Source organism: Spodoptera frugiperda, chromosome 15 (genome assembly GCF_023101765.2).
Source record: "Spodoptera frugiperda isolate SF20-4 chromosome 15, AGI-APGP_CSIRO_Sfru_2.0, whole genome shotgun sequence".
Classification (NCBI taxonomy): Eukaryota; Metazoa; Arthropoda; class Insecta; order Lepidoptera; family Noctuidae; genus Spodoptera; species Spodoptera frugiperda.
In genome coordinates, this window is record NC_064226.1 from 6,474,789 (window position 1) to 6,501,560 (window position 26,772).

A 26,772-nucleotide genomic window follows, 5' to 3' on the forward strand; every position below is an offset into this window, starting at 1 on the left:
TAAAGAGATAGTCATCATTACTGTCCTTCGTAAAGGTAACATAATATTTGATTTGTATACTTTGATATCAGCTAATTACTAACAAAAAAAGTAAAAATAAAAACAATAGAGACAATGAATAGGGTATAATTATACCAATCACGGAAAAAAGCCCCAATCAATTTTAAATTAAGTACCAAACTTACGTAAAATCACTTTATATTCCCATTACCGAATAATTCGGAGAATTGGTTGAAACAATGTCTAACTCGAAATATTAATTTAATGTCTATCTCGTCCGCTTTGAGCATCAATAGTGGAAGTTACTGAACTACGTGTGTAACAGGACACATGGGCAACAACTATTTTAATTGGTTGATGTGAACTTGTACATCAAGATGGATGACTTAGGCACTGCTGATTTCAGTTTGAGATTGTAAGGGATTATGTATGAAATAGATATTTATAATATTTATTATGGTATAAGCCGGTAAACAAGGGGACGGATTACCTGATGGTAAGCAATCGGACATAGACACCCGAAACACCAAGTGCGTTGCCGCGTTGCTTTTGGGGGTTAGGAATTTACGGGTTATTAGGGAACCGTCCGGAGTAGGTCTATTAAGAGGACCCGGTGCCCCTTACAGGTGTTGAGGGTGGCCACCGGGGTGGTTTTAGTGAGGTAAAAATCCCACACTCCCTAGTTTTTTATCCCCAAAAAGCTAGGCGCCTTTTGAAGTTTCCCCCCGTCACCAAAAAAAAAAAAAAAAAAAAGGGAACCGGGGATTGGAAAGATTGTGAATTGCGCTTCCGACAATCTCAATCACACAACGCAAGTTGTTTCACGTCGGTTTTCTGTGAGGCCGTGGTATAACTCCGATCGAGCCCACCCATTCGTGTCGAATCATAGCTTTCTCATACTTAAACTTTATTATATCATATCTATTCATCAGGCTTATCAAGATTGTGCAATTTATATTGCAATGATAAGCATCGTCCAAACTTAGAGCTTCGGTACGCTATTACTACGTATTTAATTAATATTTCGTTCTGCTGAAGATATATTATGAGACATATTGTTCTGCTAATGTGCATAGGGCCTTAGGTAATGTCGATGTATTACCGTAGTCTTAGAATTTTATCATTTTACATAAATGCGTACTTTTGGAGTTAGTAATAAGTGCAGATTGTAATTTGGTTTGAAAAATAGTCCGGACTAGTTCAACAACGCAACAACAACATAATTTAAGGTTAATATAATCGCAAGGAATGTAAGAATAGTACTCGAATATACCAGCATCCATCTGGCTTAGGCCGGCTTACACACATATCACCGCTTTTAGCACTAACACCTCATTAATCTTACCCTTCATAACTGTTTATACAATCTTCATAACTCCCGACCATTTCATAAAATTTATTTATTAGGATTCCGAAATACGCAAATACAGATTAAAAAAGAATCACCCTTCTCAGAATTTCTATTTTCGTTGCGTTAGGATCTATTATGACGGCGGGCTTAGGTTTCCATTGCGTTTTATTGCGGTCGTTCACATTACATTCGCTAACGGTGATGTAAATTTAGCGCAATGGACTGCGAAATAAATCCGGTAACTTCTGTACTTTTATAGGTATTAAAACTTGGTAGCTCAGCGATTTATCAGAGCTGAGTTACATTAGATGAGTTTTAGGTTATGTGTGCTCAAGATGTGACTGGTCATCCATCTACCCAGAGATTGGGTCACATCCTTTATCTGCTAATGGAACAGCTGTACCCATTAACGGCTACAAGGCTTCGGCGACGTGATCATCGGTCTTTAGATAACGGCCATTAAAACTGGACAGATAATCGTTTTATGAAATGAATACATTAAAAGTCACTTCAAGGTTTCAAGGTAATTTCGATTCGATTAGCAAAAGTGGGATTTTATGTATCGAAGTAATTCTTTCACCAGATGCCGACTCCCTAATGTTCGGTAGGTAATTTAATTTTTCTTAATCGTTTTCATTTCAATTTAAAAGTTTGGAAGATACTTTTTTGCATTTAATTTATCTAGAGAGCAGTAAATCCATTTAAACGAAATCCCAAATAGAACTGGGGGTCGTTTTCAATAGTTTTTTTTGTAAATAAAACGAAGTAAATCACAGTTAGGCTGGGATAACGTTAAAAGCAGGAGATTAATGGCCGTGAGAGACGCCGTGTACATTGACGAAGCATTTTGCGAGTTATATGAATTGTAGATTACATTTTGTACAATTAAAACCGTCGGAATCCACAAATCAAGTAAGATGTCACGAACGGGCTCTGTGGGGCTCTCCGGCGATTGCCGCGACCTCTATCGGAGATACGAGTACTTTATATTTCAATGTTATTCTACTTCGCACCTAACGGGGTTTTGGACTTGTATGTCGAGAAATTTGAAATAATTGTTGGAATATTTTTCAATTAGATTATTGTCTATGTTTCAAATGCCCATGGTCTATCTAATAAAGTAGGTGACCTGGTGATTTGTAAAATTGTATATTTTTGAGTTTAACAGGAGCTAACGTTCTATGGTGGAAAGCGTGAGGAATCAGTTACATATTGACAGGTATTTACTAAGAAGAATAAAGCTGATCCTAAACTAATAGCTAATTAAATCACCCATAATTACTTCTACAATGCAGTTACTTATCTAAAGTAATGCAAGTTTTAATGAAGAAACATACATTGTTTGTTTTATACCAAGTTGTGAATAATGGCGATAATAAAACGTTGCAGCTTCATCAGAGACTTGATACAGCATACAATTTGTAGGAAAGATGGTTCGCAATTAATTGTTCTAGCTACCAAGACGAATGGAGAAACTGTTATCTTACACTTTATTATATAGATCTTTGGAGTTATGCTTTCCTAGTACCTCGATATTTACTACGTGCTTATTTCTCGAAGTCTGTTAAGACTGCGTTTATTAAACACAGACTTTTCGTCTATCAGTCTTACAGCCACGCACTCACATTATGGCGTCTCCTGTTTGTACTTGGTTTATGAGAACACATGAGTCTTAAAAAAATAAAGTTGGTATTCATGTATTTCTAAACCTTCCAAACATAATAGGCGTTTAGCTAAGTTATCAATTCACTATTCTCCAATACAAAACAAAACACAACGTATTTGGAAACTTAAGACTCGTCCCTAATAGGAACATTTGTCGGGCGACATGTGTCCCGAGACATCGAGCGATGTCGCCCTACATCGCCCCACGTCGCCCGATGTCTTGTTGCTGGAAGAGGTAATGTTGTATAGTGTGGCTTATATACTGATAAATGCATCAATAACAAAAAAGAAGAGAAGATGGTGGATTAAACAGAATTAAATATTAATATAAATAATATATTATCCGTCCACACTCTATCAATAATCTTCATCGAGTGTGCGACAAGGAACAGTTTCAACAATATCGCAGCGATGTTTTCCAACGTCGCTCGACATCACCCGTTGTCACCAGGGACACATGTCGCTCCACAAATATTCCTAGTGGGGACGAGGCTTTACCGACAAAAAAAGTTCTAAAAAAACCTCTTTTGTCTGCGTCTAAAGAACCTACTATTAAAACAGAAAATGGCGGTACAAAACGACAGTCTGTTATTTCAGTATTAATTAACACCGGCATCGGTTTGATTGGAAACGTCTTGTAATGAGTGTAACAATGTAAAGCCTTTGGGTAACATCAAACAATACAACAATAATTAATAACTTGTTGTAACAAGATACCGAATTAATGATTTTATAACAATTCTGGACTATAGAACGAGGAAACTTGGATTTAGTATCAATTAGTGTTAGGTATAAATTGTCTTAATTGTTATTTCTAAACTATTATTTTATTTACAGGATAGTGGACGGAATGGATTGGCCAGAAGGAGATGGCGGGACGAACTTGACACCTGCGATAAGGAATTGGCCGCAGAAAGTTCTACACAGAGAGGAGTGGAAGGAGAGTAGGGAGGCCTTTGCCTTGCAGTGGGACTAAAATGAAGTAAAATAAAATAAAATATGATTGTGGGTAAATTAGCAGCCTCATCAACTAATGACAAGTTATCAGAGCCACCCATTGTTATGAAGAAAAATAAACCTTATATCTACATCTAAAATATCAATTTAGCATTTCCAAGAAAGCGATGTATGATTTCTGATACGTGTACCGACGTACGAAGAAGTTATAATTTAGAATTAACTTCCGAGATAATAATATAACTTGGTGAAAAGTTGTTACAACTTCAGCAAATACAATATAACGTGTTATGGTTTCGGATTTGTTTGCGTTTGCCATATGCCAAGTGTTACGAATCAAGTTCGTAACACAGAAAGTCAGAAATTGAAAATTAGGGAAACAATCTTGTGAGGAAGTCGTATCTGTGATGGCCATCTTCAGTACTTTTGTTGGTATTTCCATTCATTTTCACGCGAGTAAGTGAGTGAGAGCCATGCTTCGGCTCGAATGGGCCGATTCGTAATAGGTATCACCAGAGTGATATTACGGCCTCACAGAAAACCGACGTTGTGTGAGTGAAGTTACCAGGAATTACTCCCCTTCCCAATCAACCCTTAAATTCCTGACCACATAAGGATGGCAACGCACTTGTAATGCCTCTGGTGTTTCGGGTGTCCATATGCGGCGGCGATTGCTTACCATCAGGTGGTCCGTGTGCTCGTTTACCGGATCATTCCATAAAAAGCGACGTAACTCTTATAATTTAGTACTCGACAAAGAGTAACATTCCTCCTCAGTTTAAGTATTCTTTCACTCCACTACACACAATACCTACCAAGTACTTGTGCACAAACACGGCTAACCGAATGCTAAACTTCATTGAGCACTGGCAACACTAAACCTCTAAAACGGCATTCAAAAGCGCAGTATGGCAACACAAGAACATCGTGGGAATATGTTCAAAGCAAAGATCGTTGGATTGGGCGTCGAAACCTAACCCCGGCTCACACTCTGATTTGTACCAAGTTCGCGCTCGGATAACTCTAAAAGGGGTCTTAGGACTAGAAGCTATTTTTGGACGCTCTCTTTATTTTCATTTATCTACTAGTGACGTTTGTGTTTTGTTCATGTAGGTATTTACAGATAGGGCAATGAATGGTCGAAATTCAATTTCAATTCGATTAGTTGCCGCACTCCTCTGAGTGCTGTTTTATTGTCTCTACAATTAATTATTACTTAAACTATTATCGATACAAAATCGTCACTAAGGAATAGTCCTTAGTAGCGATTTTGTATCGAAAACAATTACTAAGGACTTGGTTAAGTAACCATTAAATGACTCTGAGTAAGGTGGTTAGACTTAAGTTGGAATTAATATGCCATGTAGATTTAAAAAAGGCTACCTCACGGGAGTAGTAAATAAAGCTCAACTGGTTTAGAGCCACACCGGGTCTCTTATACAGGACTCGAGTGAACAACAGATGTTGAAAATTAATTTCATATTACTATTACCATTTTAAACATCATAGTTTAAAGTTCATTCACATGTAAATACTAACAGATACCTAAAATAAACACTAAATTATTACTAAATTCATCCCAAATTCCACTGAAACGAATAATATTATAATCAGGTTTTAATAAGAATATTTTGATACTAAAAATGTCTGTACAAAAATAGACTGAAGTTGAATATAGATAAAGTACATAATATGTTGTATGTATTATACATAAGCACTCACCTAACGCTCACGAAGTAACGTTTAATAGAATATCATATGAGCTTTTGAAGCAATTTTACAGTTTGATCAAATCTTAATAAGGTTTTCGCTCTGTGAATATTATTTTTCAGTTATTGCTTGCACACTGTCTGTCTGTAGTCGTATCTTAGTAGATATGCTATTCTTATTATTGTAAGGATGATGCTTTGTATGATGTGAATTCTAATGTTCAGTTCTAGATACTTTTTTATGGTATAAGCTGGTAAACGGGTGGACGGATCACCCGGAACACCAGAGGAGTTACAAGTGCGTTGCAGGCCTATTGGGGATTAGGAATTTATGGGTTGTTGAAGAAAAGGAGTTGGAAAGATTTGGAAGGGGGCAATTGGGCCTCTGGTAACCTCGCTCACACAACGCAAGCGTTGTTTCACGTTGGTTTTCTGTGAGGCATCGCCATAACACTGCGGTTGAGCCGGCCTATACCTGCCAAAGCATGGCTCTCCCACATCTGTTATTAAAAGGTCAGTGCCATAGTTTAAAGTAAAGGTCTTAGACAGATTGACAGATTAAGCATGGATTAAGCTGTGATACCTATTATGTAGCTAACTAGGTGCCATATAAACACAGGCTGGTAATAGGACCGTTTCCTATGGCTAATAATATAATTGATAATTATTAACACTATTACTAATAGAGTGGGGTATTAAATTACATTTTCCTTAACAAACTTCATAATTACCTCATCGACGTTCATAAATTTTCATCATTTAAGTAATAAAATTACGAAAATATGTCGAGGTAATTTTCCAAAATTAACAATCCATTTTATGTTGAACGAAGTTACTTATCGTCCTTAGAACAACATTTGCGAACATTTGTAAAATTAAGAGAGTTTTCCTCAAAGCTGAGATAGCTTATCTCAGCTAATTAAGTCGTCACGAGAGACACCTGCCTTAAACGAATTAGCGCCTGCATGTACTGGCTTGTTACACTCAAGCCTGTACCATAAACATATAGTATGTACATACATATAGGATACATTATATGTTTAGGATAATTATGGTGTGTTACATACATATGGGAACATTAATACACAGCTTTTTGATCCTAGAAGAGTAGACAGAGGTGCACATAATAACATCCACCTTACATAGTCCTTTTACACCTTGTCAAAGTATCAAGAAACGTTATCTATTACATAAAAATAAGCCGAGTTTTCCTTCCTGACGCTATAACTCCAGAACGCACGAACAGATTTCCACGGTTTTGCATTCGTTGGAAAAGTCTCGGGCTCCGTGAGGTTTATAGCAAAGAAATTTCAGGGAAAACAGGGAAAATCAGTAGTAGCGAAACGGAGTTCGCTGGGTTTGCTAGTAGGCTATATACCATAACGCTATGATCAATAGGAGTCTAAAAGGGCGGGTGAAAACGCGTAGAAGTAGCTAATAACACATAAAAGATAATTAATAACAGAAGAAAAATGTATGAATAAGGAAAAAGCTTAACGTAAGATGTTTGAAATGGCTCATCATAATATCCATCGCTAGACATAGCATGGCTGTGCCCTATCACTGGTTCCAAGCGACAGCAACAGCCTGTATTGACGTATTGGCGTCAATCCATGCAGCATGTACCTACTGCTAATGTTTGTTTGATGACTCACAAGTCTCACGTTGTAAAGTAGTTACTACTCTAGATGTTTGGCAAACTAAGTACTATCGGCAAAGTTTACGGAAGTACACCTTAAAAAATCTGTGGCAAACTCGCTATCCACCGGACGTTTTTTGTGTGGTCACTCGAGCCGTGTGCATGCGAATATCGCTTAATGATGGTCGAGCACCAATTTTGTCGATTGTCCGTTATGTTATGAAACGAAATAGTATCTTCAACGACTTTAACTTAATCTTGAGTCTTGAAACTGATAAAATAATTAGGTAAACAATATTTTCTTTGCAATCATTATTAATTACCGTTTTATATGAGTATCATTATGTTCTTTTCAGGGCTAATTAATAATGTGTAAAACAGATTACTGATGAGGATATTTAAGATTAATGAAAAGTGCAATAATTATAGATTAAGTTCTCAGTTTGTACAATCGTAGAGTTCAATATTGCATACCAATTAATACTTTACAACAAGTTGTATCACTCTATACACCTTCATTATTTCACTCTATATATTTCCATACACACACCACACATCTACCTATACATATACAGAGCAATCGTTAGCGAGCCCGGTCCCTCTAATTGAGACATACAGAGTTGTCAAACTATTCGCGAGCACGTGCTATCGTCTACACCTCGGTGGTACAACGACATAATTTTAATGGCCACACACTCGTGAACGAGCTGTTGTTACCACACATTGGATAATGACGTCGGCGTTTGTTTTGGTTGGATATATATATAGTGATTTGTGCATGTTACTTACTTGTTTCGATAAGTTATTTAGTACACAGGTAAGAAAATAAAAATGGACTCAGTGACGCAGTAGCTATTGCGATACTAAATTGTATTTACTATACATATACACCTTTTCCTATTTTTTTCGGTTTTTCGAAAATTTCTTAGTGGTAGTACAAAGTATGGAATTGTGGCCGGTATATATGGCAATATGCTCACCCCCTATTACATAGGATAAAAGGCGTGACATTAATGGTAACGTTTTTACGAAACCATATTATATACATAGCTTACTTTTTGGAACTATTGTAGCAATGCACAATATTTCTTGCGTTTTGTAAGAAACATTATATTGTCTGTATAAGAAACATATGTATTCTTCACAAGTGGACTTTACTATCTCATCTCTTCTAAAGTACTAGTTGCTGCAAGCGCTGGCAGTTTAATCGTAAATTCTAAACATGTGTCGTATGTCCTAAAAACTATTCCCAACATGTGTGACATAAGAGAAAGGTAAAAGAAAATGTGAAAATTGGAAAGAAAACTGCTTATTTACAATCTGGAGGGTTGATTGGTCGATATGTAAATTGATAGTCAGGATTATATTCCAGGTAAAATATCAATACATTATGTTACTTGATCGTTTCATCTCTTGATCTTTCCTGTTTAAAACTTCTCCGTAAAATTCCTTCCTGGTAAACGATTCCCATAAGGGCATTCCCATTCTTGGACAAAAGCCTTATTAAAATTCTCACCCAAAATGAAAAACGACGCGCTATCAAATAGCGTGGCGAAACACTTTCCCCAGCGTAATGCGTTAATACAAACTTTCGGTTTTGTGTCGCAAAAATTCTCATTTCACACGGCGAACAAAAGTGATATAAGGCCATCTTACAATAAATCTCGGCGATGTAATTTTTTGTGGGGACGCGGGGAGGCAGGGACTGGTCACTGGCATAAGTTTTGAATGCTTTCATTCAAACTTGCGGGACAGTTCGACTGGGGTTTGAATGGCGGGTGCCACAGTTTGCCTACAACTTCGACGATTTAACTCGCCGCTGTCATTCCCACTGTTCCCGGCTTATTCACAGTTTGATAGCTTAAAAATTATCCACTGCTCTCTCTGATTGTATTCTTTATTTTAATTAGTTTTGCGGACGCTGGCTGCTCGTTATTGTTTCATTTTGTTCCGAGAAGTTTCCACTTGATAATATTATGCAGATTGAGTTTTTAATTATTGTCGCTTCGTGGGTTAAGACTTCTATTGTAAGCTTCGATTCAAGTGTTTGAATTAGTTTTATTGGAAAATTGGTAATGGAACGCTGTATTGTTATGCTATTGTATCAACATCTATGAATTACGAATGTACTAATGTGTGGGAGAGCCATGCTTTGGTACGAATGGGACGGCTCGACCGGAGTGATACCACGGCCTGAAAGAAAATCGACGTGAAACAACGCTTGCATTGTGTTTCGTTGTATGAGTGAGGTTACCGCAGGCCCATTTACCCCATTTCCGATATTCCCAATCCCCGATTCCGTAAAAACATGCCTTGAATTCCTAACCCCCAAAAGGCCGGCAACGCACTTGTAACGCCACTGGTGTTTCGGATTTAAATGGGCGGTGGCGATTGTATAGCATATGACTTATTGTGATATTAAACAAAATACTATTTTTCACAAAACAAACTTAACACAAAATACTTATCAAGTAACTCGTGCATCATACAAGTAAAAAGATACGTGAACAAAACGATACTCACTCATATTACAATACATTTTACCTCTTTCCTATTTCTCATAGTTGAATTCACTCAGAAGTTTCATCGAAGATTCTATGTAAGTATTTTAGTCGTTGAATGAAATAAGATTATTATCAATAAGTGAAGTCGTTTCTATCTTGTGAGACGGAGCGTTCAATCGTGAAGGCATAACGAGGGCTCTAGCGTCAATATCGTGCCGTGATCTCATAGAAATATCTCAGATACCTTTCCTATCATATCGACGAATACATAAATATGTGGAAGCGGAGTGAAATATCCAATTATCGCGTTTATAGGAAAGGTGTTAGGTCTTATAGAGTTAGATGTCGGTGGTCTAGGTGAGGAAGTATAACTTTTATTTATGTTCTTTATTTGAGTTTTAAAATATTTTAGGTTTGTATGTGTATGTCTAAAATATTGTAAGTAGAAGTGGAAACATTGACATATGTATGAATTGATTACATAGGTGTGTGTTACATTAATTACTCTGTATTAATTATTAATAATTATTGGTCTTAATAAAGTAGACTATACCCAGTTAAAAATAACCATATGATTAGTAAAAGATGTCATATCTTTTACTTACAACATGCCATGAGTCTACAAATGTTTAACCACGACTTTTGCGGATTTTCCGTACTTTTTGATTTTTTCCAGAAAGTTAAATGAATGGCGCCTGAACGAGTAGCAGTTTTTCATTCTGAAGTTATATACAGAAGTATGTAAGTACTGACTCGTTGTATACAGACTGCCTAACTTAATGATTTGTATTTTGAATGCCCTAAATACCTTAAAATAATATGTTTGGCATAACTTGCCTTTTTTTCTAAGGAAAAACAAATGAAAAGACCTTTTAAACCGGACTTTTTTGGTTACTCCATTCCATTCTGAATACTAATAATAATTAGTATTTTTAATAGATTGAGAGGAAATAGCCGCTATGATGGGTAATGGGCTATTCAGTCTTAAAACAACCTGATCACAAGACCTTACAAACTTAGGTGAATGATCAGTCTCGCTGCGTTAAGCGCATTCTCATGTAAGCCTAGCAACGTACTCGTAATTCCTAAAATGTCAATGTCAGGGTTATAGCTTTCATCACAGTCAGTAATAAACAGTGAAGCGATAGAAAAAAGGAAAGATATTAAAGCTAGACATGTAGGCTGTAACATAGGACCATAAACCTAGTAATAAAAGCACGGTCTTTATCACAATAACTATATAAGAATCGCCATAACACAAGAAAATATCTCGGACTCCATTCAAAGACGAAATGTGAAAAAGGTCCGAAGATATGAGTTTGGTTGATGCCATAAAAAGGGTAACGGACGCGAAATGCCTTCAATCCGATATCAGAAATAAATAAACAAGGAATTATATGGCACCAGCGCCGCCTCACAGATTTCTAAGAAATGAGAATATGAAAAATATATCGCTGAAATATTGAATGTTGAAAATTGTTGACACTTATGTGTGTAATAGAAAAATAATGTACGTGTATTACATGTCTTAAAGTACTACATGTCCTAAGTACTGCACTGAGTATAGAGCAGTTTATTAGCTTATATTTGCGTGAAAGTGTTTATACTATATTCTATTCGTCTTTTTCACACGTTTTCATTTAACCATATTAAAAGAAGTGAAGTCACACGCGCAAACTAGCGATTTATAAAACAACTCATCAAGATAATTACTCACATAAATATTTTACAAAGCTATTTGCATTACCGCATTATTTAGCGTTGGATTGTAATTCGTACTCGATTATAAATGTACGGATCCAATTAATCCCTAATTAAAATTGTTATAGCTATTCGATGAAACTGGATGATTATTGTATACGTATTTTATGATGTATAAAATATTATTGGAAAGCCAATGTCAGCCATTAAAACCAAAAATAAAAGACTTACCTAACTACACTTGTTCTTTTTGGAGTAAGCGAAATCGATCACATTTAAATGTCCAAAAGTTTCAAAAGATAGCTCTCAGAACGCCCACTTTTTATCACTTTTCTAGTGCTTCTGAGAAGCGCGTACCGAAATTCTCGAGTACCGTACCTAAAGGACGACATTTTTAAATATTCAAACTTTTCAACTCTTCTTCAAAAGTCGGATGAAATTCACCAAATAACTTTTTTCTGCTTAGAGTTTTACGTAATGATTTATTTTAAGAACACTATTCGTTTCACATCAATAAATCTTACTTTACATAAATTGTTTAAAACAAATTTGCTTTCCACTTTCTCTCGTCTGTGTGTCTGTATGCTTAGATCTTTAAAATTACGCAACAGTTTTTTATATGGACTTTTTAATAGATACAGTGATTGAAGAGACTGTATAAACTTTATAGGTATGTATAATAATTCCAAATTGGACGCATGCATAGCAACGGGTAAAAGCTTTGGCAATTCTCATATTTCTTTTAACTTAATATAGGTAACTCAAAACAATTTACTGAAATAGACATCCACTTAAACCCTAATACCCTTCACATAGTAATATAGAACAATCCACTGCAATAATCCCTTTAGTTACTATCTAAACTAAATTGATTTCTGACTCCCAAGCCAGTATTAGTGGTTGCATACTGTACAGAGCGCTTCACACAATGTACTGTCTGTCCCATATCGATAAGCGTCGTAACGGGTGACGTGGGGGCTTTTAACACCCCCAGGAGACATTCTCCGAGTATAGACAACAGCAGAACAAGCTATCCTAAACTACCTTCACAAACTGCTTTCAAAGGATTTTTAACTTTAACTTCTGGTGATAGGGTTGAAAATTGTTTAAAACAATGTGTCAGATGGGGTAGGTTGATTTGCTGTCGACTTATTAACTATGCAATGGAAGTGTGATGTTGATTGCGTTTGTGGGTGTACTGTCGGATTGATAATTTGTTTGTGAATGTACCATTAAGGTGTTTAACTTATTTTTGTATGCTTGGTAGAAATTAATAGCGTTAAACTTTTTAACGCTGTTCGTAAGATATCGACCCCAATTTGTTTCTCATGCTGTACCCTTATTACAAGTTTGCTTTACGTTAAACGAAAACGAAAAGAGAGCGCGTTCGGCATCTTTGGCCGGTGCGAATCAATCAACCAATCAGAGCGCCGTACGCGGTCTCGTTTCGATCTCCTTAAACGTAAAACGAGCTCATACTAAGTTATCTGATCAATTAAAGTCTCTTTTGGCGTTATATGAGACACAATAAAATACACTATATCTTAAACTTGCATCTCGGCAGACTAGAGGTTAATGAAACTATTAAAAAAATAATCAAACACGACATTTTGCTTAACCCAAAAAGCATTGTTACGTATTTACAAGCGAACACAACAAACTGAAAATCCAAATGAACTAAATTCTAAGTAGAAGATCTAGTTCGCTGACAATATTCGGCTAAACTTGTCTAGTACTAAGTCGGAAACCATCTTTCTCTCTGCCTAGCCGTTCTCTGACAAACAAACTTACAGATAAAGATGTTTCTCATGTTTGTTGAACTACTAAATCTTCTGTTGGGACTTAGTATTATCTTTCTGCTTACATACAATCTATGTATGTACTAGATACAGCCTGATTTCTGTAACCCTTTCCAAAATTTGTTTGAAAGTTAGTGATCATTCAAACATTGCATTTTTGAAATAAAGAAAACTTTTTACAAAACAAAAAAAAAACTGACTTTACTGAAAAAAGACGGTAAAAAAAACATTAACTAAAAGGATTAAAATGACTTTAATTTCGAAAGTCGGTGTTTCTCATTATAGTTTATTTCTTATTTAACACCAACCTCTGAAATAAAAGTCATTTTGACCATTTTGCTAGATGCGCCTTCGACTCTATATAAGAGTGATTTTCTTCTGTGGAGTCCGGTGCATAAGTATTTGTTTTGTCAGTAAAAAGTTTTTTTGTTTCAACCAACGTTAAGAGTGTTCGCACATTTCTTTCTAATTATTTTACGGTAAACTTAATGTGCGTGTTGTGTAATACAACTGTATACAATCTAAATAAGTACTTTTAAGTCGTAATTTGGTATATGACAAATATTATCCATTTAGGCGATAAATGGACGGTTGTTTGTTCGATAATATACGGCTTTGTACCACTAAATCACGATAATGTTTACCGCTGTTAAAGCAAAACATTAAGGTAATGATAATTATAGGTTCAGAGGAAAGATTTACCAAATATTAAATGGTGATGGCGTAATAAATCAACTGACCTTTTGAGTGTTAAACACGGATAATACTTTAACCTTTGCTATCCCTGTGAAATATAAATAAACTGATGCTTACATTTTATGTGTAACATTTTTCGTATAAAATCCTGTCGCGACGAGAATGTTACGAATTCAATTTAAAAAAGGTATCGGACGAGCCATCAATCCGCAATATTGTTTCCATAATTAAGTAGAATTTTCGATATTACATATTGTTTATGGAATGTGGGGACGTGAGCTAAAATGTCGAATAAAATAAATGTATTTACAAATTGTTGTACCTAAGTAAAAAAACACGAACATTTTTCTTCTTCGAAACGTAAAAAAGAAACAACAATTGGAATGTTGCCATTTCTATTTTACACGTCAGCAATTTGAAGGCGTAGTTAGCACACACGATGTGCGGATTGCGATCTGTGTTCCGGGTCACGGAATGGCAAAAAAACGTAGGACCGTACATGGCTGTGTGAATTCGTATGAAAAATGTGTTTTTATTTGCGACATTTCTCTTTTGTAAATATGCAAAAGCCCAGTTGGACACAATCCCTAATCCTACCACAGCCTCACTCATAACTCTGCAAGCCTCATTTAACCTTAGGTATACTATGTACAAGAGGTCTTTTAACAGACCCGTGTTAGGATTTTCTTCTGGTTTGCGGAGTGTTTATAAAAACATAGCGTAAGATTAAATTCGAACCTACTTTTTGGTACCCAAAGTATGTAGATACCTATATCAAGCGAATTGACACATCTAAGAAGGTTCAGTAAACCTTACCAAACGTCTCAAGAAGGTGAAGATAATGGAATCCGAAAGAGATCCTAAGAATAAGTACCTATACCTAATACATGAAAAAACCAAGTCAAAGCTAAAGAGAGACAAAGCACTTTGAAAGTGCGACTATAAATATTCGTCTATTTCAGACGCGTAAAATAAATCGGTCACTTGGTAAGTTTCTCTACGTTACCAGAGTAAAATACACGGATGTACTGAGACTAGAAACCGCACGTGTGTACATTTAATGGTATCTCAATTAACACTACATGTACTGATGACACCGTCACAACACGCACTAATTTCCGCCAATCAGAATTAGTCAAATTGACAGCTGTCATTTAAACTTATCTACTAGTACAATGCGCGAAATTTGTAAACTTTAATTAAAATTGAATATTACAACTCTACTTCCTATTGCGTCGCGCTGTAGACTAGCTTGTTACGAATTAAAAATTACAAATTAAAAAAATACAAAAGACTGCACGGTTGATGCGGTGGCTAGGCAACTGGCTGCCGCGCAACGGGTAGTGGGTTCGATTCCCGTACGGTGGAAGTCTTTGTGTGATGCACAAATTGTTATTTCGGGTCTGGGTGTGATGTGTATGTGAACATGTATGTTTGGAAACGCATCTACGACACAGGAGAAAATCCTAGTGCGGGACAACAAAAAAAAAATTTTAGCACCATTTAGACACAACATCTTCGTGAAAGTATATATTTTTCTTTTGTATATCGCGCTACTGTTTCTTTAGGGTTTTCATTGATACCAGTGCGGCCGCTAAAAGGCTTACGTTACCGGGTCCGGACCCCTAAGGTCACAGAATATTTTTTGCGGTTCAATTTCCGTGAAGTATCGCTATTCTCGGCTGAAACGTATACCGAATTTATTTTTACACAATACCTATGGTAATTTTAGTTGCACCGTTTTTCGTTTTCCTTATTTTTATTAAAGTCTATTTTAGTAGGAATTTATATCTGTCTCTTTCTAAATGTAAATCATCATTACACCATTCAATTGTTTGATGTTAAGTCGTGTAGTTCACGAACAACTATTTACTTAAATCTATTGTAGTTAAGCATCCGATTACATTAAATCGCTTTTAGGTTTCTTTATGAGGCTATAACCTACGACACGAGAAAATCTAAGTTTAGTAGAACCTTTCTGATAAAAAAATCTATCTAGAAGCCGCAAAATTGAACGAACATGATATCAGCATATTTTATGAAACAGAATAGATCAAAAATTATTCAGGAACGAATTTAGCTCTACAATCTCATTCACCCAACTGTCAAGAGATAAGACCACAAACAAATTCATGTAAAAGCCAAATTATTATTCAGAACAGAGCTTTTGTTATGTCAGCTATTAGTTGTAACAAACAAATCTTCTTTTGGCATCTTTATAGCGTAGAAAACAAATGATAAATCAGTTGTAATTAGTAGTGAACGTGTATAATGTATGGAACATAACATTTAGTTTGGAAACTGCGAAATCATGTAAGGTTTCTATACTTATGAATTATTGAGCAGTGTAAGCCAATTCGGGGTGTTTAATAATGTAGGTAGCTGTGTCAAGTGAGTGCGCGGGACACACTGAATTATGTAATAAACTCAATCCGCTAGTTTCATTCATGTCTCTAATGTAATGTATGGGATAGTAGGCAGTTTGTGGTAGTTACCGAGAATATGCAAGCTTTTAAACTGTGTGTTGTTTTTCTTGTGTAGCGTATTTTGTTTTTGTTATTGAGATACATACTTTTAACGAACGAACGAACTTGCACAAAGGATCTTGAACAGGGGTAAATTATGATCTGAAAAAACACATAGGATACTTTTTATCTCATCGCCGCTTATACCGCTGGCATAAGCTAATACTCTATAAGTAACATAGCCAACGATAAATAACATCGAGATTGCACAATCGAATCCTTCACATTAGAATACCCTTCGAAACTTTACCGACCTTTAAACTAGTCTATATTTATACCAATGCACACAAGGGATAGTTTAATAACATGCAAATATATTCGCAGCTATTTTCATAAATACATTCATTTATGGAGGTTAGAATATTAATTCTCTGTTTTACTAAACTTACTAGTATCTATATAGTTTATATGTATTTTTGTTGTATAGCCCAGAATGATTATAATTACCGTTGCAGATAAGCTGAAGCCTCAAGAATCTGAGAAGTTCATTCGTATTGTCACGACTTTTATCCCCGAAGAGAAAGGTAAAAGGTACGGCACGTAGCATCACTTTACAATCTACACCCACTTTTCCCCATTTGTGTTATAAGTACTTTGTAATAAGGGCTATTGCCATAATATACGGGGCATATTTCCAGACTTCGTGCTACAACTGAATTTTTGGCCAGTAATTCTTTACCCGACCCGAGATTCGAACCTGAGACCCCTTGCCAGGCAGTCGCTCTTGCGATCACTTGACCAACGAGGAACTAATAATATTATTTGTTACGAGTTCTCAAGGACAGCCTTTTATCCTATGTAAAAACTTGTTTTTTAGAAAAGATACTTGACTGCACGATTGGCGCGGTGGTTGGGCAACTGGCTGCCGTGCAACGTGTGGCGGGTTCGATTCCCGCACGGAGCAACTCTTTGTGTGATCCATAAATTGTTGTTTCGGGTCTGGGTGTCATGTGCATGTGAAATTTGGTATGTTTGTAAACGCACCCACGACACAGGAGAAAATCCTAATGTGGGGCAACGATTTTTAAAAGAGAAAAAAAAAATACCACATAATATAATGTAGGCTAAGTACAACACTAAGAAAGAAAATATAGAAATTCTATCGATAACAGGAAGTCCTACCAAGGCAATAGTAAGCATAAAAGAGTACATAAATAATACTATTTACCAAGTAAATCTATAGTATGGTGATTTAACTATTTAGTACTTGGAAAACTACAATATAAACATTTGTGTAACTACGTAATAAATTCAGGTCATCGACCGCAGGATTTATTGACCTTTTTTGTATAAGTTGAGTACTATTTTGTTATCGTCTTGTTCAGTATTTTGTACTAAGATTTTAAGTATCCGATCAAAACAAGAGCGTAAATAATATTATACCTACAAAAAGGAAGAGTAACTTTGCTAAAACATTTCATTCATATTAAATTACTAATCAATTAAATAGGAATTCTAACACCAAAAGTAGATAATAAGCAACTAGATAGTATCAGTAACATTCAATCGGCTACCTAATTACAAAGAAATACGATCGCAATTCAATTAACTTGAGAAAACGAATGACACCCATCGAACGACCAACTAAAACCTCTTTCCTTCCCGTAAAAACCATTACAGGATATCTTAAACCCAATAAAAGTCTTTTATTCCAGTCATTGAACAGCGAAAAGTATGAGAGAAGTAACCGAAACACGCCCCAGCCACTTGTTCTCACATCGAACAAAGTTTATGTGAAAAACAAAAGGTTTCAAGTAGGCTAAAGTTAGATCTTTGAGATTACGTCTGTCACTTTGATTTATCGAACAAGGGGATTTGTTTTTGGAGACGATATTTTACATAATTAGGCTAGCATTATATTCGGATCGTGTTGAGAAGAAAATGCTGGGAGATAAATGTTTTTAAGTGATGATATGTTTAATGTAATTATTACATGAAACGCCACCTTGATTAGCCTTTAGTGAAAGATTTTTAATAAACTCATTCTATAATTATTATGTTTGCGGCTTTATTACGTAACTGTTTGACGAGGAAATCGACTAGTTTCAAGCCATACTAGCGGCTTATATTCATGTAAAACTCGTTCTTATTGAACGGTAGGCACTTGTAAATTCAGTACGCACATTTTGGACATTATTTTTGTACATTTAAATAGATTTTATGGGAAAATAATTCAAAGTTGACTATCATAAAACAATATTTATTTACAGAATTGTTTGTGGTGTTTTCCTGGCTTTAAACAATTTATTTTGTAGAGGTGTTATTCGCACAATACGCGTCCTGTTGCCACATATTTACCGCCCACAAAAAGGCAAACCGAACACGAAAATCTCCACAATACCTCCACATACATATTCACAAAAGTTTAATTGTAACAAATTAACAAAATCACACGAGAACACAATGAGCAATGACAGGTTTGCGAAAAATTTCCTCTGTTAAAATTCACGAATTGTATTTTATTTGCTGAAAGTTCCACGCAAGTAATGATGTCGATTAATTACTGCCGGCAGGGTCGGGATACCACATCCATCGCCATTTTTAACACAACACGCTTTAACGTTCTCGTTGACAATATGCTGTTTAATTTAATTATTATCATTGTAAATTTAAAGTGACGCGGTGTAAATTCATGAGTGAGGTAAAAATTATTTGGATCTGAATCAATTTGTTACATTGAATGTACGGGATTTCAGATTGGCAACGAAGAATTAAGGAACATAAAAGGAACTTTGTCGTTTTTATTACGGTCTAGTCGTTCATTAAGATTTCTCGCCATTACATATATGTGGCCATTACATCTATTTCGTTGTAGTTGAGATTCGAGAGACGGAGAAGTTAATGTAGTTGTAAGATGAGAGTTAATGTGTTGTAGTTCTGAAGATTGAGAAATCTTTAGTTTGTAAAGAAAAATGTTCTGTTAAATAAATCCAGTAAAAAGATTTAAATCAATAGGTGTACAGTGTCACACATACATGAAATATACAAAGTTACTATCTAGATATTTTCACTATTTTGAAAGGTGAATGTAAAGTTTGAAAACAGTGAATCTGCAGGTTATTTTTCACGTCTGAAATCTGAACGTGTTTGCTTCGAAAACACTCAGCGATACATATGACTTGCAGATGAGTTGTTGCATTTTTTTAGTGCTTCCATTTTATACTTTGTTGCCATGATTTTAAGAATAAGTTTTGAATGACCTAATGTTAATTTTTTTGTTAAAATTTGGATGGTATCCATACGGAAGATAGGAAAGAATTCATATGCCAAGTGTTCAATTTGAAAAAGAAATAGTTTTGTGTATTCTTTAAAATGTTTAAGTATGAGTTTTTACTATATCAAAGATCTGGTTTTGCCTTACATCAAAGACCTAGTTATCTGCTCTACTATAACTATGCTGCACCTAATTATATTTTACCATTTACCGGAGACGGAATCTACGATGACTTCTGGAAAATTGAGCAAAAAATCTCATACTACTTCATACTCAACCAACCATAACATTGAAGGAAAAAGGGGCAGTTTTATCCAAAAATATAGGCACTAAAAGGCCTAATAAATAGCAAGTTCTGTCCGGTCCAAAAACTTTTTCACTCTAGTTTTCAATCCCAACCCTTGAACTATTCTCAACTAGGTATAACAGGCAGATCGTAGATATAAGTAGAAGCCGTATTATGACTAAAGCAAACTAGGCAAGCGCCTAGGGCGCCAAGTTACAGACGGGGTCCCGAGATGCGCGTGCCAAATGCCCATAGTGGTGGTGGCACTAAAAAAATTAGGGGCGCCAATGAACCAATGCTTGCCTAGGGCGCTCTCTAGGTTTCATCCGCCTCTGACTAGTAGGTACTTTTACTTTCCCTTCAACGTCCGTCCCTCACTCCCATAATTTAGAAGCACATCGTATATATTCAAAGTAAGCAGGTATTTTAATTCCCCACCATTCGTAGTCGTACCCTTTTCAAAATGGCTGCGAGTCGGGTGTCACTTCTGCGTGATTTCACTCGAGGTATTATCGAGAAAATTGGAATGCTAAAAACTCTATTTAAGACCATTCTGATTTTACATAATCTCAACGAAAATGTTACGTGCATGAAATTTTTGATAGGTTGAGTAATTGTGTATTATACCATCGTCAAGGACATTTACTTTTACCGGTTGTATGATCTGTTAAAAAGTAGGAGTTTGGTTAAGTGTTGTGTACTGTTATAAGAATAACCATTGATTAGGTACATTTTAACTGTATAATATATTGGCTTAAGCTGTAAAATTATGCATGTTTTTCTAAATAAATAAATAAATGACCGAATTTCGAAATTAAATTCAGAAATCCAAATATTATTAATTTTGGCACAGTTTAATTAAACAAACTTGTAATAAGAACAAATAACAATTAACTAGAGATGCAAAATGAACCGAACAGAACAACGTAGCTCTCATTTTAATTTTTAGCACAATTTCGCGAAATAAGACATTGTTCGTTGTATGAATAGAAGAATAGAGTGGAGTGTTGAAACGTACCACATTTCCCCGCTACTACGTACGTCACCGAACAAATATCGTACGCAAGCTGGTAATAATACACAAATACACTGCTCTGTGTACTGTGTTTGTGTATCGCTATGCGAGCTACGCTCATAACGTCGCCATAACTCCACGCAAATTGTGTGATGGAATTTGTAACGTGAAAATGGTAATGCATTCTCGTTAAGGTACAGCAAATTATTATATTTACTTTACGTACAGAGATAACTATTCAACCAATCAACGGCCCGAAGATGTTTCCTTACCTTTCATCCGACAAATAAAAATTCACTGAAGTGCTTACGCGTTATAGAGAACTATTTCCATCTCCCCATCAATCATTTTGACTTAACATCGTTGGGCAAGATCACGCATAGTAACTATGTGTATGCTAACGCTGTGTATGTTGCAAACAGTGTATTTTACAATCGTAAATCTGACGAATAGAGTAGACACTTTCGTAAACATTTATATTTTGCGAGCACTATCATTCATGCTACTCGTACAATTTGTATAGCACACCTCTTTGATACGCCTATAAATGTTGTATACGGAAAAGTTGCGAAGATTTATAGTACGAGTATGTTTATTTATAATAACTATCTGACTACCCTTATTTTGGAAAAGATATAAAGCTTTATTATTCTTCCGGAGTATCTATTCTACGCATTGTTGTGTTCGCGTTAAAGAGGCAAGTAAGTACGCTTGATTGACTCGACGTCGTTTTTACTTTATTTGATGAATGGACTGGGTTCTTAAATCCCTGAATATCTCTATAAATGTAAACAGGAATGACGTATTTCGTAAGTATATTGAGGGAGATGATGCTAATCCATCGGCTGTCGATACATATTTGCCTACCCACGCGTCAATTAAATTATAATCCAGATTTGTATTGGGCCGTAAAGCTCAGTACTCAAGTCGATAGTTTTGTGGTCATATACGTAATTGCTAAGCGTCACACTTCTGTAAGGAAATTATTTAGTTTATTTAGTTATCAGATTTGGAAATACTCTTCAGAATGAACGTAATATTTGTGCGATTATAAGAAGTTATCTAAATCATACAATTTCATGCGGAAATATTATGGCCGATGTTGAAAAACCCGATGACTTTTTGCATCCAACTCATTCTGATGTGTAAAGAACATAATAATTAAGTGTATTTGTTTGTTCGGTATAAATTATTATCACACCTCTACAGAATTAGCTTTGACAACGCGCAGATAAACGCCAACCTAACCTATTATTTAAAAGTACGTATAGGTACCCGCAGGGAACATTACAGCGTTGCCGCCGATTTATAATTCGAATTTCTCTCAGCTGTTACCCGTTCGCAGGCTGATCGTCAACTAAATAGGTACCTAGAGTACGCGCGTATATATATACCTACAGCGTTTGTGAAACTACCCTCGAGATTCTGAATTATGCGGGCGCCACTATTGTTCACACAAAACATATTGTGTCGATAACAAAACTACCAACGTTCATATACTTGTTAGTAGTTAATAAGGAATGAGAAGATTAGAGCGAGTGTAAGCGATAAGACTAATTTGAATGCGATTGTTTGAATATGTTTGTTGTCTTGGCTTATTGTACGAAAATAGCTTTGTAATTAATCTTAAAGTTCGTATTATTAAACATGTACAACTGTTTTGTTGTGTAAATTCATTAAAGGTCAAGAAAAATCCACTTTGAGTCGATTGTAATATTCCTGAAAATCCTGAAAACTGATTCTTAAATCCAATATGAAGTTTAAGTAATTATAGTAATCACTTCAACAATTTATCATTCTTTTATTTAGTTAGTACTTGAAGGACTTTGTCTCTTAGAGATCGTCAAAATTGTTCTTAAAGTTTGTTTTTAGTAAGAATAATCTACTTACCATAATCAGAATGAGTATATACTATTGCTAATACCTATTTAACAATATGTAAATCGTCATTACCTTGGCAGGGTCCTGATGCTGGCCGGTGACGTAGACAGAAGCCCGGCGCCCGAGCAAAGTCCTGCTGACGATGGAACTGCTCCGACGACCAGACATACGATCCTGGGGCACCGGCAACATCTTGCCTCTCTTTTACCCACACACACTACACAATACTCTAACCTACTCTACCATTACACTTCAAAATAAGCACTTTGTTACACTCTTGATTAAATATACACACATTTCTACACTCGCCTCATAGATTTTCCCCTCGCTAATTACACATGTTTCATCCTAACTTTAATTAATGGAACGTTACACTTTATCACTTTAAATTAATTTTCTAATATTATTTTTTACATAGGCACTATTATTTTCCCTTCTAACACGCTTCTTATTATTATCGTAACTTCAGTGAGTATTTCATTAATCTGAAACAAAATAAGAATACATTTTATCTTAACAGTTTAGGTTCTGCGAGATCCAGACAGAAAAAAAATGGAGTGACATGGGTCATCATAAGCGAACGCCTTTCCCGCGTCCGGCAGTCAGACGCAATATGATATGGGTTCTTTTTCAAAATGGCAACATTGAATAGACGTCTGATATCTAGCGAAAACATTGTTCGTTTGCTCAGACCTGCCCATTTACACTAAACAAAATGGGGTTACGGAAACGTAAACACATTGTCCAATTTGATTCTTTTCATATTCTGACGTTTCTTACCAACAGACAAAATAGTTTTGTGGTGATAATGTATAAATGGCGCTATGATGTGGTTTTTTATTCTTTATTTTATTTTTCTAGAGGAAAAAATAAACAGTACAATTTTTCTGAAAATTAAATAAACTTAATGGGAATATCTATAATTAGAGGTGCGGTAGCGCTCATAATTAAGACCGCAGTTGATTCTACGGAATCTATAATACGTACCAAGAAGTCTTATCTATAAATATACGAACTTGTTTATTCTATAAGCAATTGAATTGCTCTCTATTACACTAAAATATTTACTTAACTGACTGAATATGTGAACCTTTTCTCATTTTTACACCGAAAAATCAGGCATTTTGTAACCGAAAGTTATAAAGTTTCTAAGAATATAAAGATACCCTTTATGCATAATATCATTTTGCCCTATAAACTCTGAACCGACGTCATCGGTGAACTTCCAGTAAAAATAAATAACAGAAGATATTGAAAATGGGAGACTGCCCACGCAACCATCAAAAAAGTATAACAGATTTATGCGAAACCCTTCAAGATCCATATGACTGGTGGGATTTACTTAACATGAGTACAAGGAGAACGACTCTTGACTCTTTTTTGAATCAGAAATATGTAAAGAAGTTGTATTTAGAACCCAATTAGATGTAAACACAATTTTTCATTTAGGCAAATCGTAATGGGCGAGGCATTCAAGCTCGACATTCCTTCAATTATATTTTTAAAAAGTCCATAAACAGAATTGCCCTTCAAATACAAATAAATGAGCACTTAGCGTGAGGTATTTTCCCTTTGCGTAAAAGGAACATTTTTCTTTAGTTTTTTCTAGGATTTGTGGGCCTGTAAATGGGCTCGGAAGTTTCCGTGCATGTGCTCATTTGGTGAGGTTTCGGCCCGCCCGCCGCAACGTTATGCAGACCTACCCACGCAACGGATCACACGAAATTGGACGACCGCGATGTTTTCTACCCATTTCGGAGATACGGGGATTTGGGTAAGGAAATTCGTTGAAAGTTTTACTAAAATAAACATGTTTTCCTTTTCTCGTATCAATACAAAGCGGTTTGAAACAATACGCGTTGAATTGAGAAAACAATTTTACTCTTGTAGATTAAAAACGTTTTAATAAAACTGTATTTTACTTTCAGCATTAAGTTAAACCAGTGAAAAATCTAGAACAAAAACATTAATTCAATTCAACAAGTACGACTGGCTGATTATACCAACAAACAGCTCCGCAATCCATAAACAAAGCAAGAATCATACGGTTCATTAGCACTTAAACTGGCTCAGCTTTGCATATTTAATCATTCAGCTGGCTCTCCTATTCAGAAAATAATATAAAAGAAAGAGAATTCCGTCAGAAACAGGTACACTCGTTAACCCTAGCGCCGCCGTGCCGCGGACACGAGCGCGGACAGTCGTGAATTAAACACGCGCAAATACGTGACGACGGCCTCTCAGCGCAGAAAAGATGAAGCGTCGGGTTAAATTGGTGCCTAGCCAGCTACCAGCTTTCTACTACAGACTAGAGACACTTTTGTCTTAGAATTTCTTATTAGTTGTTAGTTTGAAGTCGCCTTTCGATGCTGTTGTACTGTGAACTGAAGATCTGGACAGTTTTCAATTAAACGCGCTAATGGATGACAGCAGCCGCTCTCAACGAGCTGAAGCTCAAGTTTTGCTGTCAAACAGCTTTGCGACACAGTTTTGTTAGCCAAGTCTTGGTTATTGTTGGAGATTTTAGTTGGACAGTGCCAATGTATTTAGTACAGTAGATATATAAACAGCTACATACAATGGATAGGACGAAGAAGCACAAAATAAACATTTTGTTGGCTAGATAATAAAAGTGATGGTCACATATTTTCAGTATGTATTTATAGCAAAAAATACTCTCTCTACATTTTTATTAATTTTTATAATGGACAGAAAAAACATTTAATCATCATTTCATTCCACACTAAAATAGTGTTAGCCAAAGCAATAAACAGCCGCGTAAAACCTGGGTGTAAAACTAAGAAAACGAGAATAAAAAACGTAAATTAAAAAAGTAAAAAAATGTTAATTCTGATGGTAAGTATTTGGTTTTAATTAAAAGAGACACTCCACAGCTGCTTGGTGAAAGATTTAAAGATAATTGTAAATGTAAATGTCGTGGATCTACCATCCTGGTGACCCAATTCTTTGCAGGTTACTTTTTCTAGTCACAGACTTTGTGAGCAAATTATCAATGATACTTTTTTTCTTTCTCTACTAGATTGCTCTGAAGTTATTTAATGTCAACTTGATGAATGATATTTGCGTCATATCCTCGAGAGAAAGAAAAAAAGCCCTCATAAAGAGATCGATCAACGAATACAAAGACGGATGAAAGATTTAGGAAATCAATAGGCGAAAGCTAATGCCTTAAAATATAATTCGTTAGGATGGATCTAAACAAAAGTTATTAATTCACAGACAAAATAACCCAACTAAAAACCTGGCAGTTGAAACAGACTTTAATATTTTTTTGTATCAAAACTTTTTAGAACTTTAAAATTCTTTTTTTCAAATTCAAACTGTCGGTATGGTCAAGCGACCGTTAGTAAACGGTTGTCAAGTCCAAGTCTCGGGCAGTGAGTCTGCAAAATGAAGATGGACAGGGCACTAATAACTTTACTCAAGGGCCTCTTAGCTTGAGGCAAGATGGCGATTAGTCTATGCAAATGAAAACTATGACGTACATACGAGACAGTAGGTATCTACGTACATACCTACGTATGTTAGTAATTTTGAGAAGCTGTAGTAGTAGGTACTCGGTGGGAGCAAAATGCTACAAACCAGTAAGTAATAACACAGTGTGACATCATAATAGTTTAGATACCTGATTAGTAAGTATATGGACGGCTATTCCTACCGTCTCCAGAAGAAACATTGTAGACGATTGAAGAGTTATAGTTATTTTTTATTAAAGTTTTGACATTAAAATTGTAATGGAAAAATCATATAGACGCAAAACTATGTTTAGTAACTTTTAAATTTGATTACCTATGAAAAATCTTATGGAC

General features: G+C 35.5%; 1 protein-coding gene across 2 annotated transcripts in view; it reads right to left on the reverse strand.

Moving 5' to 3' along the window:
• Positions 1–26,772, reverse strand: part of LOC118277645 (uncharacterized) — a 152,342-nt gene that overhangs the window by 75,560 nt on the left and 50,010 nt on the right. For both annotated transcript variants that reach the window (XM_050699193.1, XM_050699192.1), the window contains exon 2: positions 23,015–23,427. In XM_050699193.1, the coding sequence (XP_050555150.1) occupies positions 23,015–23,134 (120 nt within the window). In that variant the 5' untranslated portion in view covers positions 23,135–23,427. The remainder of the gene's footprint in view (positions 1–23,014; positions 23,428–26,772) is intronic.